General features: G+C 38.8%; 2 protein-coding genes across 3 annotated transcripts; both read right to left on the bottom strand.

The window, feature by feature from the left end:
• Window positions 1-3,473: 3,473 nt before the first annotated feature.
• Window positions 3,474-7,129, bottom strand: LOC121981043 (plant intracellular Ras-group-related LRR protein 5-like). Its single transcript, XM_042533375.1, has 3 exons — window positions 6,530-7,129; window positions 4,547-5,463; window positions 3,474-4,452 (listed from the first exon to the last, which is right to left on the bottom strand). The coding sequence occupies exons 1-3, from the start codon at window positions 7,047-7,049 to the stop codon at window positions 4,348-4,350; spliced, it is 1,542 nt and encodes a 513-aa protein (XP_042389309.1). The 5' UTR covers window positions 7,050-7,129; the 3' UTR covers window positions 3,474-4,347.
• A 1,091-nt stretch (window positions 7,130-8,220) lies between these two features.
• On the bottom strand, window positions 8,221-13,636 carry LOC121981042 (probable protein phosphatase 2C 26). 2 transcript variants are annotated; one of them, XR_006111726.1, is made up of 5 exons: window positions 12,061-13,636; window positions 11,569-11,682; window positions 11,134-11,398; window positions 8,609-9,182; window positions 8,221-8,307 (listed from the first exon to the last, which is right to left on the bottom strand). XR_006111726.1 is itself a non-coding variant. In XM_042533373.1 (4 exons), exons 1-4 carry the CDS (start codon window positions 13,546-13,548, stop codon window positions 9,046-9,048), a joined length of 2,004 nt encoding a protein of 667 aa, XP_042389307.1. In that variant the 5' UTR covers window positions 13,549-13,636; the 3' UTR covers window positions 8,417-9,045. The 2 variants fall into 2 exon arrangements, 1 of the variants encoding a protein (XP_042389307.1); XM_042533373.1 differs by lacking the exon at window positions 8,221-8,307 and having other exon boundaries at window positions 8,417-9,182.
• Between the last annotated feature and the right edge of the window lie 264 nt (window positions 13,637-13,900).

Genomic DNA, 13,900 nt, shown 5'->3' with positions numbered 1-13,900 from the left:
AAGAGGATTAGGTTCATGTGATGAACCAAATTAGATTAAGAGTAATCCAAAATAAACTAATTGAGTTGGACTCAATTTGGTTCATGTGTTAAAATGAGTCTAATTTGGACTTAGACTCATTGAGCCAATTTAATTCAATGAATAGAGATTCATTAAATTAAAATTGACTTGAACCAATGGTTAGATTTGATCAACCATGGGAGAGAAGTGGTCAAGTTTGACTTGACTTGAGAGGAAGATGAAAGGTCAAGTTTGACTTGACCATTACCACCTCATTTGTGAGTTGGCATTAAGTGGACTAATGATGATGTGCCACATCATCAAGACTAGCACATGTATGTGCCACCTCATGAGGGACATCAAGAGTTGTGACTCTTGAAATCCCATGGAGGTTTATAAGCCTCAAAAAGGTGGTTGACCACTTAATTCACAAGTGTGAGTTTCATTTGGTTTTGGTAACCTCCTTCTTCTTTCTCTCTACCTTTCTTCTCTCCCTCTCCTCCACCATTGCTGATCCTCTAAGGTTGCTAGCACATCTTTAGAGGTTCTCTCCATAGATTTGTTCGTGTGGATACACATAGAGGGTTGTACACTTGACAACCTTGAGATCCGACGAACCTTGGACGAGCGGGATTTGCGAAGGGCATCGCATCAAGGGTAAACTCTTTTCTTTATAGATCTAGTGTAGATCTAGGTTAGAGAAACTCGTACATGTAGAAAAGTTTTGTTTTATAACTTCGAACGGATCCGGTGGCATGGGATTCAGGGTTTCCGCAACGCAAAAAGTGATTTTTGTGGCCCGAAAAACCCAACACTTTCAACCTCCTTGGTCTCTTCTTCAAAATTTTTTTCAGGAATTGAGATAATCGCTCCCTCTTCTTGCTTATCGTAGTGATCAATTTTTTATTTTTCCCAGTCAAGAAGAGCTCCATGTTCTGTGATGTTCTCAGTAAACTTGTAAATTTCTATCTTACTTCTCTTCTTCTGAGGTAAAAGCTTGGACCACATAGGACTATCAACAGGAGTATCCCTGTAATCATAGGGATTTCGATCATGTTCTCTCCCAGTCGTCTTGAAGCAACTGGTTCAGGATGAGGATCCACTACAAGATCGCTTGATTCAGCCAAGATGCCCTACTTTTCTATTATTCCAAGTAATTCTTTCATCCTTTTATTTAGCTGCATATTCTCCATTGTTAGCTCCTTTATTCGGTTCTAATGAAAAATACAATTAGGACATTCACTATCACTTGGGAAACTGGCTTCTATATTATGTACCGATGATGTCTCTAATGGATGTGGAGTATCATCAAGGTAAGGAGGATTTTCTTCTAATGTATCTTCAGAAAGGGTAGGGACTAGTTCACTAATAGCCTATCAAATTAAAAATAATTATTTAGACAATGCAAAAGAAAGTTAGGTGATAATCTTCGATATTTACCTTTTCAAATGAGACTTGATCTAAGAAAGCTCTTACCTTACTAATATGTTAAAGAGTATACCTCCACTTATTTATTCGTGGACCTTCAATATTATATGATTTTTAGATTAGGGCATGCTCCAAAAGTCATGTCTGCTTCATTATACGCAATCTTAAATACATAATAATATCAATATAAAAACTCATATTTACCATTTAAAAAAACTTACAGTCAAAAGACCAGCAAACCCCTTTAGGTATGGAACTGAAGTGGTCATTTGATATGTCCAACTTGATGAAAAAAAATCTCCGATGGTAAGTAATTGGGGAGCAATATATTGATTGACGAAATACTTAAACCCAATTGAATCTATCTAGATTTTTAAAATCATCTACCATATCTACAAGACCTAATGGAACCTTGCTTGTACTAGAAGAAAATAACACACAAACAATTATATATGAAATGTATAAATTGCAAAATACTAAAATATTATGATCTACTTCAACTCTATGAGAATAGAATTTAAGTAACTCCTCAATTCTTGATCTAGTAGGTTCTTTTTACTAGAAAAGTGAGCAAGAAAGAGATCACCCGATGCATTAATTGAATTCATAGGAACGGAAGCACCTCTATTTGAAATACCCACCAACAGAGATACATCTATTCTACTGAAAGTAACTGTGACACATGTAAATTTACAATGATTAATTTTTTATTATTTGTTTCTAACTATAAAAACTAGAAAATATACTTGAAAATATAAAGATTTGAGATGTTGAATCTCAACTTTAAAATATATTGATAAGTGGACCACAAATTTGCTGAATATCTTGTATGTCTAAAAATATAGCAAAAGGAAAATTTTTAATGATCGCTTTGTGTCAATCATGTAAACGAACTGACCCATGATCATGTCCTTTCATTGTTGGATGGCCAAAAAAAGTATTAAAGTGACCTAAAACACCGATTCATTTAGGGATGGAAATGAGGTTAGGCGGGGACGGGTTTGCCATTCTCATCCCCGCCCTCATCCCCACTTTTTTGGATTCAGAAAATCCTCAAACCCGAACCACCAGGGATCAAATCCCCACTTCCATCCCCAAATTAATTTTATATTATTATTATTTTAATATTAATATTAATATTTATATCAATATCAATGTTAATAATAATTTTATTATTTATATTTTAAAATTTTTTAATATTAATATTATTATCAATATTATTATTAATATTTTTAAAAATATTATTATTATATTAATATTATTATTATTATAATTTTCGCGGCGGGTTCGGAGATGGAAACAATATCCACATACCCGCCCCGAACCCATCCCCATCCCTGAATAAATCGAAGTTCTCCGCCTCCATTTCGAGTTTTCCCTGGGCCCCGCAGGGAAAATTACCATCCTTAAGTCTATTAAAATTTTTGGATAACATCAACTGATAATTAAAATTATTCAAAATGTACATTATTAACATTAGCAAACAAATGTGTATATGCACAAATAATGATTCTTAGATTTTCATATTGATATAACAATATGTTTAGAAAACTTTTATGTCTTTATTAATATATTAGAATTGTAATAGTTTTCATATGTAATATCATATAGATGTTGTTTTTCAAACATATATTAAAACACGGTATGACTTCTGGGTTTTTTAAAATTGGATGGTGTTAATTTTGAGAAACCAACATCATATTAGTGGTGGTTTTCTAAAAATAACACCAATGTATCTATTTTTTAAAATCAATGTCAATGTAGTATTCGATAGATTTTTAAAAATCAAAACCAACATTAGTATAGGTCTTTACAAACCAGCATCAACATTGGTCCTGATCTTTATGAACCATCACCAATGTGTAGTCAATGACTTTTTGAAAACCAGTACAAACATTGGTGCTAGTTTTACACATGGAAAGTATTGATTTTTGAAAATCAATACCAATATGTAGTCAATGAATTTTTGAAGACTAGCACTAATATTGTAATTTTTTAAATCAACACCATGTTCTTTAAAATAAAACGCCAAAGTATTCTCCCAGTGATTCTTAAATAGTTGATTCTTAGAAATTGTAGGGTAAAAGACAAACACTCAACATACCTTCACAACACTTTTTTACGTCATTCTAAAACAACAGTAGAAAAAAGAAAAGGAGGGAGATGACCAATATAGTTGTGAGCAAAAATCCTAACTCACTTGACACGAACTCAATATAATTGTAAGCAAAACCCTAACTCACTTGATATGAGTTGAGAGTTGAAGACGATGACCTATATATAGGATTGGAAGCGGAGGAAGAGTGGATGAACAATGAAAAAGACTTCGTTTTAAGAGACGGAAGCGAAAGATGAAAACGAAAACAAATAAACCCGTGCGATGTAAGAGAGATTAAAAATTTTCAAGTTGACGCCGCGTCACCATGCCACCTCTGCAGTCATCCACGGTCACCCATATATATATATATATATATATATATATATATATATATATATATAATGCCACTGTTCTTGGTCCCTACAAGAAGTTCCCTTCCTGTCTCTCTCAATCCAGATCATGAAAAAATAAACAAATAATTCCTCTTATAATGTTTCCAAATTTTGCTGGTCTGGCTGTATCTTCTGGGTTATATTTCAAAACCTGGTGCCATCTGGAGATTGCTCCCGAGCTGTAGAGACATGGGAAGGTGTTCGATCCAACCGAATTCCACGAAACCTGCAACAACACAATGAAGCCCTAAAAGATATCCATTTGAGTTTCTCTCGTCGTCGACTGACTCATTGTATTGTTTCCTTCCTTTGGGGAAAAGATATTTCTGAATGAACTTGATCAGATGCATTCCCGAACCACACGAAATATGTGCGAGCGGAATCATGCCTCGGGGAATCTGTGCTTTCCTTGCCACTCTTTCTCGGAGGTCAAGACAATGAGCATACATGGAAACATAAAGTGTGTCTCTGCCGAATTGGATCTGCCTGTTGAACGTTCCCTTCGACCAAATCAGCCATGTACTGCACGACGGCCTGCCAAGGGAAAGAAAACACACAGCTTCAAACTAGAATTGCTTTGTAGAAGAATTCATTAGATGACTCCATGCCTTGGCTTAATTAGCCATACCTGTGCTCCGAGCTTTACGATGTTTCTCGGTGGCACTTCCAACGGAGTTTCATCCGCATTGATCACTCTCAACTTTGACAAGAACATGAAGGAATCAGGCAACACTCTTATCTGGTTGCTGCTAATGTCCAGCTCTTCCAGCATTTCTAGGTTCCCGATTGACCTCGGCAACGCCCTCAAGTCAGCGAAGTTTCTTCCAACGTCCAGCTTCACTAAGCTAGTAGCAAAGGAAAGGCTCTCAGGTATGGACTCGAGCTCATTGAAGCTCACATCGAGCTCTTTCAATTTAGTTAGTGAAGCCATGGTCGTAGGCAAGGATTTAACTCTATTGTAGTGCAATGTGAGGACTTCCAAGTTTACGAGCTTTCCGACTGCTTCAGGCAGTGCTTTCAGTTGATTGAAATCCACCCTTAGCTCAACCAGTGCAGTGCAGGATCCAATCGTATAAGGAAGCTCTTCGAGATTGTTAGTCTCGGTATTCAATCTTTGCAAGTTTGTGAGGTTGCCTAAAGTGTCTGGGAGACTAGACAACTGATTTGAACTAAGATTAAGGTTGGCTAAATTGGTAAGATTTCCAATCAATGAGGGTAGAGATTTGAGTCTGTTTGCATGGAGATCAAGATCAACTAAGTTGGATAGCTCCGCAAACGAGTCAGGAAGGCTGCTCAGCTGGTTGGAATGCGCGTCGAGCTTTGTCAAGGATTTTAGACTGCTGATCGATGGCGGAAGTGTGATGATTCGGTTCTCGGATAAGTTTAACTCGGAGACTTCTTGAAGTTTTCCAAGTGATACTGGAAGCCACTCAATCTGGTCCAACAACTTCCCTTTAAGGTTAATAACTCCAACTCCATTCTTTGCTGAACTCTCAATCAAGCTTGCCAGTTGGATTAAGCTTAACTTCGATCGGTCACCAGTAGCTATATCCACCATAAAACAAGAAAATTAGGGCTCAATCTGAATAAACCATCAGCTGAAATATAATAAAGTGTGCAACAATTAACAAAATACAACATACAAAGCAATGTCATCTTCTGGTTTGTGGTAGATTCACTGCATATGTGCAATTCAGTATATTTATCAGTTGCAAAACAATAGATTAGCTTAACACTTACGAGAAGCTTAGGGTTTTAGATCAATTTGGTTCATTCAAAATTAGTTTAAATAATCAAATAAAGTTTTTCTAACAGCACATGTAGATTTTAAATGCCATATGCTTATGTGGTCCCTTCCAAACTCCTCCTAAGTGGCTGCTTATGTTAGTTAAAGCAAGTAAACCATGATGTCGAAAACCCTCACCAGACACTACCTCCCCCTACAAAAATTGAATTATGGATAGATAAAAGAAATTTCATAGGTCATTGTCCACTTTAATTAATGTTCTGTTTACCTTGAGAAGGAAAGAATGAATTGCAAGAAAGTCGAATAAGAATTCTAAATCCTTCCGTGGATCAATCTTGCCCAATATTTTCATACATTCAAAATTGGGTAGATCGAACTTTTTTTTCTTCAACAGTTGATCCTTTTCCCTATTCTATCCTCTCTCTTGGATAAGCTTTAGAGATTTGCTGGTTAAGAGAGAAGAAAAAAATGTCTTTTTAGATCAAGTCAACGTTCCCCCAAGGACATATTATACCAAAGAAACATTTAAAACTATTTTTCGACATTCAAATGAATAAGAAAACCAATTCTTCAAACATCCTTTAGTTCTCATTTGATTCTATGCAAGTAAATAACGAGTATAAAAGAGGGAAATCCACATGTTCTTATGTCCGATCTTGAAATTATCAAATGGTTAGTTCATAGATATGATAAGCAAAAGAGAAATGAAAAGAGTTATTGGTTATCAGTAATCCTTTTGTAAAATCTGAGCTTGAACTTATAGTTTGTAAAATCCTGCTCGAGCATAGAGACGAATGGATCGAAGAAAATAGAGGGAAAAAGACTAAGAAAAGAGTAGTAAAAACAGGGGGGGAATGATCTGACCTGAAGACACCTCGGATTTGAAGGAATAAGCCGGCCCATTGGAGAAATTGAAATCCCCCAACTTGTCATCCTTCTCCTTCCCGATCAAGCTCAAACTCCTGCCCAATCTAGGCACTAACACATCAAATCCAGCCTCGAATCCCACCTCCTCATCTCCCCTACCATCACCATCCTCCAAACTCATCGCCTTGGAGGCCCTCTGCACCAGCTCATCGAAGGCCTGGAACCTCCTGTCCAAGTCCACCACGGCCATGGCGTCCCGCCGCTGCTCCCGACACTGAAATAGCACCTGGTTCTTCCTCGCCTCCTGCAGGACGAGGAAGAGCTGCTCGGGGACATCGGGGGGCTTCTGGATACGACCAATCTCCCTCATCCGCGCCTCCTCCTCGGCGTCTACGGACTGGATGACGACCACGGCAGCCTCCACCTCCTCGATGGACGGCCGCAGCGGAAGAGCTCGGTAAATCCTCATGATCTCCTGCAAGGCGGCGAGGACGCCAGGGGAGCTCGGATTCGCCATTGTTGCTGCTCGAGAAAGACGAGAGATGCGAAGGCTTCTCCTCCTCCTCCTCCTCCTCGAACTATTATTATTATTATTATTATTATTATTATTATTATTATTATTCGCTTTATATTGCTGGCGATTAAATTCCCTACTTTGATAATTAAGGAAAATAAAGGGCTTCTTTTGCAACTTCTATCAAAATTTGGCTGGAAATATTTTGCAAACTTTCAAATTGGGACAACAATTTCATATTATTATTTTATACGAAATGATAATGATGCATTTACGCCATCATCCCGTTATCTACCCTTTGATGAGATAAACGTAATATTCTCAATAATCGGAAGGAAAGTGAAATGCTTTGAAAATGTTGTAGGATGTTTTGACAATTTTGGATGGGATAAAAGATTTCTGTCCTTAGAATATGAAATCTGTAAGAAGTCCGCGAAAATCATGTGCTTAGATTTTTATAATAAAAGTTCCATATTTGATTAAGGGAGTGCTTGATTGGAGGGAATAGAAGTGAGAAATGAGATTGAAAGTTAATGTTTGATTTGAGATATTGATGATGGATCTCATAGATTCAAATCCTCAAATATGAGATTAGACTATTACCAAATAAAATGAAGGAAATGAAATCGGTGAGTCCCACGGATTCAAAACTCCTCATTCCATAACTATTCTCATTCCCTTCCGCAATCCAAGCACCCCCTAAGTATTTAGAATAATAGATAACTTTTGGATAAAATAGTAACAACTGAATAGCATATTTTTATTGACCTTCTTTTATAATTTGCGTCTCTATCTATCTAGTCATAAATAAAATATTATCTCAATTGTAATGGAGAGCATTTATCCACCATTATTTGGAAATCAGTACATGAACCACTGTCTTCCAATGGAGTGTCAAATATTTGATGTAGAATTTCATAACTTGATAAAGGAGAGGCAAAGATAAGACCAATAACAATTATAAAAGATTAATTAACTTTTGTCCTAGGCCATTTCCACTTGTACATAAATTATATTATCATTACAATTGAGCATCACTAATAATCAATCCTTTGACTATACACTTGAGTTTAATTTTAAAATTAGCAAGTAGTTAAACAAATCCATGCTATATATAAGGCAGTCAATGAACTCAATCATGCTGTACTTAGAAGAATAATCACCATCTCTATTCTACACAATGTGATATACATTCATGATTTTTTTCCAATCTGATATAGATAAGCAAATCCACTTTTGATGCATCGGAGAGCTTTACAAACTTGGTAAAGGTAGATGGTAGGTACATACAAGGAAAGAAGAGACGCCTCTTAAAAAAACACCAAGACAATTACAAAATTTGAGGATGTTTAAGGAGTAAATTTGCAAAAAAAAAAAAAACGGATGAAATCCTACACTGCATTTTATATGTCTGAAGAAAGTTTCAGAGTGCAAGTGTAACACAAATTTGGTAATGAACTACAGAATAAGAGAGGAAGCAAGAAAATTAATTTTGATCAAAACTTTCTCGGCTTGGATAGTCTCCTTGATGCAGTTTGATTTCATGGAGAGCGAAAGCATACCTGAATTAATTGTATGCGTGAAAGATGATCCAATTTCGCCAAAAAGAATTTGACTTGGTGAAATATGATTTGCTGGAAGTAACTCCAAATTAATTCCTAATGCTCACATGTGTTCCGATTTCAAACTTCTCCATCATGAGCCTCAAACCGCGGGGAAGAAGTTATTAAACATCAAGCTTTCTTGTGCTTCTTCCAGGTAATCCCCTTCTCTTTCCCAGCACAAACCAGTTCCCGTCAAAACACTGGTGAGCAACCTAAATTCAGCAAGCCGAGACAGAATCACAGATTGGCACGTTTGTTATCATCTTTCAGAATGAGTTGGCTCAAGATCGTGTGCTAGAGCCTGAAATACTTTTCACTTAAGCTTCTGTAAAACATGAATGTATGCCAAGAGCCAGTGGTTGGATATGCTATCAAAAGCCAAAAATCTAAGAACTTCAGCATTTCACACATTTTCCAGATGACTTCCATATTCTACCATCAACTGCAAGAGATATAACCATTACTGTAACATCATCATGGTATTTTCTGCGATCACCCTGAGGTATGTCCAACAGTTCATGGAAGTCCAAACCTGCAAGGGAAATACATCAAACATAAGTACAAGCTAGTTGGGGTCTAGGGTCGCAAGCGTCAAGTTTGGAAATAAAACCACTCTAAGACATTGAGCAGCAAAACATCTGCATTGAACTTTTTCTTAATGTGAGGATTTTTTATGTTTAATTATTTGTAGTTTTAGAACGTGTATCGAGAGAAAAATGTACCACTCATTCTAGTGAGAGCTTCCAAAGACAATGGAAGGCGCCTCTTTTCAGATAACTATATAGCATTCTAGAAATTCCCAAGTGAATGCATCCTTTGCAAAAAAAAATGATTAAATTCATAAAACCTAAAATTTTAAGTTTGTTCCACCGAAACAAAAAGTAGCACATAAGTGAAGCTACGAAGTGCAGTATCGCGTGTATGATACAGAGTAGCCCTACTTGGGATACATAGGTAAAAGGTTGCCCACATTATATCAAAGCTGCATAACCATGTGGATGGATATGAGAGCTGAGAAATCTAAGTCCAGGTCTAATTTTTACTTAAGAATGATTCGATCAAGCCTGTATCTTTCTCACACCACCTCCCCACATGCATTAATTTATGAATTACTGAGGATGATATCATCTAAAATTCATATGCAACTTTTTTTTTTATAATTCTGAGATGATGAATAGCTTAAGGTTGAACAATTTGATATATTATCTGATGTATATAAACAGAACATTTACTGGTAGAAAAAATTATGTATCATTATCAAAATGATTAATTTTTCATCTTCTTTTTTAGTATGTGCTAAATATGCACTGAACATATTTACTCATATACAATTTTTAAAATCTCAACCTGCTCAAGTAAGATTTTCCACCTGCAAATGCAAACTATAATTACATCTAAAACTGGCGCTGTTTGATATCCACCTTGCTTTGTGTTTGGCAAGGATTGGAGTTTCAGCTTTAATATCTTGATGCTCTAAGTTCATCTTGTTTTATGTTTGGGATGTTGTTGAGCATCAGGATTTAAGCCTTGGTATTTGGATGCTCTAAAAATTGGGTTTTGGCTTGTATTCAACAAGAAACATGACAGATTAAATAACAGATAGATTGATAAACAAACCAAGAAGCTAATTTTGTTAATGATGGATTTGTTAACTTTACAGCTGAGGTTCCTAATTTCCATATGGAAATATTTTCTATTTTGATGTTATTCAAGCCACTTGAGGCTAAAGCTATAACTATACCAGACTGATAGGACATGTAACCAAGGGATGCTAGGCTTCTGGGTTGCCCGCCGCGAGCGCTTCCCAATTTACCTAGCGGCCGGTGGGAAACTTCCAAGGGGACAGGATGGTCGCCCCAGATTCGATGTTACCTGACTTGGCTAATCTTTTTTTATATATATAACTATACCAGACTGCATGTTTCAATGCTGAACTAGCATGAAGTAGATTGGGTGTAATTCAAGTCAGTGATTTGTTTTGCATAGTTGAATACAGTCAGAATACTAGAGCCTAAATCTTTAGCTAGCATTTTGCTTAAAAATTTTGATTAATTATTTTAAAAAAATAGACAAAGCACTTAAAACTGGACATGCACATCAAGCATCCAGGTTATTTGAGTTCAACAATATGGATCTTATCCCTCTATCAATCACTATGCAAGGCCTTGTAAAGGACTTCAACATTTTTATTAGTCCTTCCACTTGATTTTGTAATATGTCAATTTTGCTACTAATCGAAATGCTAAAGAATAACAACATTCGCTTTACTTAAGAACATGGTAAATTTTATGGTGTTTAAGTGTGTAAACTAGGATGTAAGTTACTTCTGTGATTATGTTTAGAACTACCCAATATATGTCAACACTAATGGGAAAAAAATGGAAGCTGAGATAACATCAAAAACCACTGAGAACATGTAGATCTAATACTGAAACTTCTATGAGTACCACAAGGGGGAAAATAAGAATAGAGACAAATAATACCTGCTTCTTTGGCAGCGCGAAAGAGAAGTTTCTCGATCAAACTTTGGGCAGGATCTCCATCTGGAAACCTTTCCATGAAACTTTGTACATGTAAGACAACTTCTTCATTGCTCAGATATTGGTACAGACCATCAGAAGAGAGAACTAAGAATTGATCATTTGTTCCCAGCTTACGGTGGCAAAGTGAAGGTGTGCAAGATATGTACGGTGCAGTTCCTACATAGTCATTCCGGAACATTTCCAACAATGCATCATTCCACTTGGGCTGTGAAAATGTAAGAAATTGCTAGTCAATTGCAATAAGGGCTTTCATTTTGAATGAAGAAACTTACAGCATGTTTATTATTATTACTATAATTGCCTGGGAACATCTAAAAAGTCCTATAGAGCAACTTGGCATGCATAACGGATACAACTTAATGGAAAGAACAGTACCTGCTTGAGATAACCAGCCCCAAAAGCTCTTGTGACTTTCAGTTTACCCTTTACTCTGTCATTTACTATGCATTTATTGTCATCTGGGTGTTCTTGTCTTATTCTAAGTACTTCCTGTAGAAACAAATACACATTTAGGAGAAAAGAGACAACGACTCTAGAGCATGTCACGAGCAAAGATAGATCCAGTAAAAAACTTCTATCAGTAAAACTAACAATAAGCGAAGAAGAGCTGGCAAAAGTATTCCCTAAGATTAGTTGCAGCGGAAACCCTCTACATAGATATTCAATAATGAATTTCTCTAAAAAACTTACGATGAAAGAGATAAAACCAGAAGATACTTGTTCATTGATTTTGGTTAATCAGTACCAGAATTATATGAACATTACATTTAAGACACCTCAGTCACCAGATTATAATGAAAAGCTTTGAGGCAACCGATTGAGCAAATTCTAAAATTAAATGCATCGAATTCTTCAATGCGCACTTACTTCTTCGATGCTCGTGCTGTGATCAGTTGATAGCTGCAATGCTCCAAGTTCCAATTCTTGATCGGATCCCTCGATTTCCAGAGTCTCTACGCGTCCCCCGAGCCTGTCATCGGGGTTTCTTTTTGTTCTATTCTGTGCCACAATTGCTCGGCTGTCTCCTACATTCATCACATAAACATCTTCATCCCTCATCAACACAACCAGCAGGCAGGATCCCATCAGGGCTAGCTCAGGGTTGCAATCCATCACCTTATCCGCCATCTCCAAGTATTCATGCTCCGTAGTCTCCAACGCCCGTGCAAGCGCTGCCAAAACCAATCCATGATCAGGCACAGGACCATTCTTCCTCTTCCTGTGTCTACTGTTCGCGGCGACTTGCTTGATCTCTTTGACCTTTTCATCGGAATCGTATATCCACTTGGGAAGCCACATTTTCCGGCCATCCTTCCGCCAGCTCCCAATCCCATACCTCATCTTCGATAATGTGAAAGCAAACCCGCCAGACCCCGCGGAGATGTCAAGTTCACCGTCTCCGTCTCCCTCGGCAAGCAACTCCCAGAGCCGCTTTCCAACCTTGGAATCCTCTTGAAAGGCGACTCTTTTCTCGCTCCCTTCATCTAAATCTGCTTCCCCGGGCGCGTCTTCTTCAACTTCCTCCCAAAAAAGGTCACGGAGCTCGCTCAACACCGCAGGGTAAAGATTTCCGACGAGGAATTCTGGGGCTTCTGGCCCATTGAACCCATCATAGATCCCAACGAAGAGCCACCGCTGCTCCTCGGAGACTACCACGTGGACCCGGTCCTCTCCAGCTTTTCCGTGAGCCCACTGCACGTTCTCCTCGGCAACGGACACAGAGGGATCGACTTCCTGGTCGCCTTGCCGAGCGAGGAAGCTCCGGAGAGGAAATACCCATGGACGATTCTTCTCGGAGATGCTTCTCCGGAGAAGCATCGGCTTCCGAAACCTACTGGAGATACCACGACGCTTCTTCTTCTTCACGAGAGGACCAGAGAAGGGGACAGGCTCAAGGGGCCCGGAGAGCGCCCCTCGCTCGATCGGGCCGGAGAGGAAAAACCCGCGATCGAGCGGCCCCGAGGCCACCGGAGCTGCGGAGAGCTGGAGCGGAATGGCCGAGAAAGAAGAGGAGCTCCGAAAGCCAGCCAAGTTAGGGCGGCCAGCGAGATCGTACAGGGGAAGAGGGGCGGAAGAGTTGGCGGAGACGGACGCACCGGAGATGGTCTTGAAAGCGATCTCCCCGCCTCCCGCTGCACCTCCACCTCTATCTTCGTCTCCGGCAGACAGAAGCGAGGAGGATCGGGAGTGGACAGGGGAGGAAGACCGGACATAGCAGAAGGAGTGGCCCAAGGCCTCGTCCAGCGGGCCCAGATCATAGATCGGATGGCCTCCGTCGACCTCACCGGATTCAACTCCGTCGCCGGCGGGGCGGAGGCAGTGAAGAAGACGGTGACGGGAGGCGCCGCTCCCCATCGCCACCAAATCCCTCCCTCTCCTTCGAGTCAGTGGAAGGAAGCAAAGGAAACGCAACTACTCCAAAACTTACTCGAACTCGGAGTCCATTTCCCGATTTATTTTAATTAATTTAACTAAATAAAGATTTCCGCACTAAATAACAAAACAAAAAATCAATTTCTCTACTCACTTTCTCACCTCGACTGACTGCTCGTCAGCCACTTCTAATGAGTGGTGGTCCCCCTCCCTGCTGCGGGTTCTCTGCCCTGCTGCTTGACTCCCTCGCTCTCTCTCTCTCTCTCTCTCTCTCTCTCTCTCCACGCCGTTCGCCTCGGTGACAGCGCTGACGTGGCGCGACGCTCGACGACGT

The sequence above is a fragment of the Zingiber officinale genome, chromosome 5A (assembly GCF_018446385.1).
Source record: "Zingiber officinale cultivar Zhangliang chromosome 5A, Zo_v1.1, whole genome shotgun sequence".
NCBI lineage: Eukaryota > Viridiplantae > Streptophyta > Magnoliopsida > Zingiberales > Zingiberaceae > Zingiber > Zingiber officinale.
Note: the sequence above shows the minus strand (reverse complement) of the source record. Positions and strands in the feature narration are given on the sequence as shown.

What these genes read in the sequence shown, in the direction of transcription:
- LOC121981043 (XM_042533375.1), bottom strand. Translation starts at nt 7,049, where the DNA reads ATGGCGAATCCGAGCTCCCCTGGCGTCCTCGCCGCCTTGCAGGAGATC. An exon ending in CAAATCCGAGGTGTCTTCAG is followed by an intron (nt 5,464 to 6,529) that starts GTCAGATCATTC and finishes TGGTGGATATAG; the next exon opens with CTACTGGTGACCGATCGAAG. An exon ending in TCGTAAAGCTCGGAGCACAG is followed by an intron (nt 4,453 to 4,546) that starts GTATGGCTAATT and finishes TTCCCTTGGCAG; the next exon opens with GCCGTCGTGCAGTACATGGC.
- LOC121981042 (XM_042533373.1), bottom strand. Translation starts at nt 13,548, where the DNA reads ATGGGGAGCGGCGCCTCCCGTCACCGTCTTCTTCACTGCCTCCGCCCC. An exon ending in ACAGCACGAGCATCGAAGAA is followed by an intron (nt 11,683 to 12,060) that starts GTAAGTGCGCAT and finishes TTGTTTCTACAG; the next exon opens with GAAGTACTTAGAATAAGACA. An exon ending in TCGCGCTGCCAAAGAAGCAG is followed by an intron (nt 9,183 to 11,133) that starts GTATTATTTGTC and finishes TTTCCCTTGCAG; the next exon opens with GTTTGGACTTCCATGAACTG.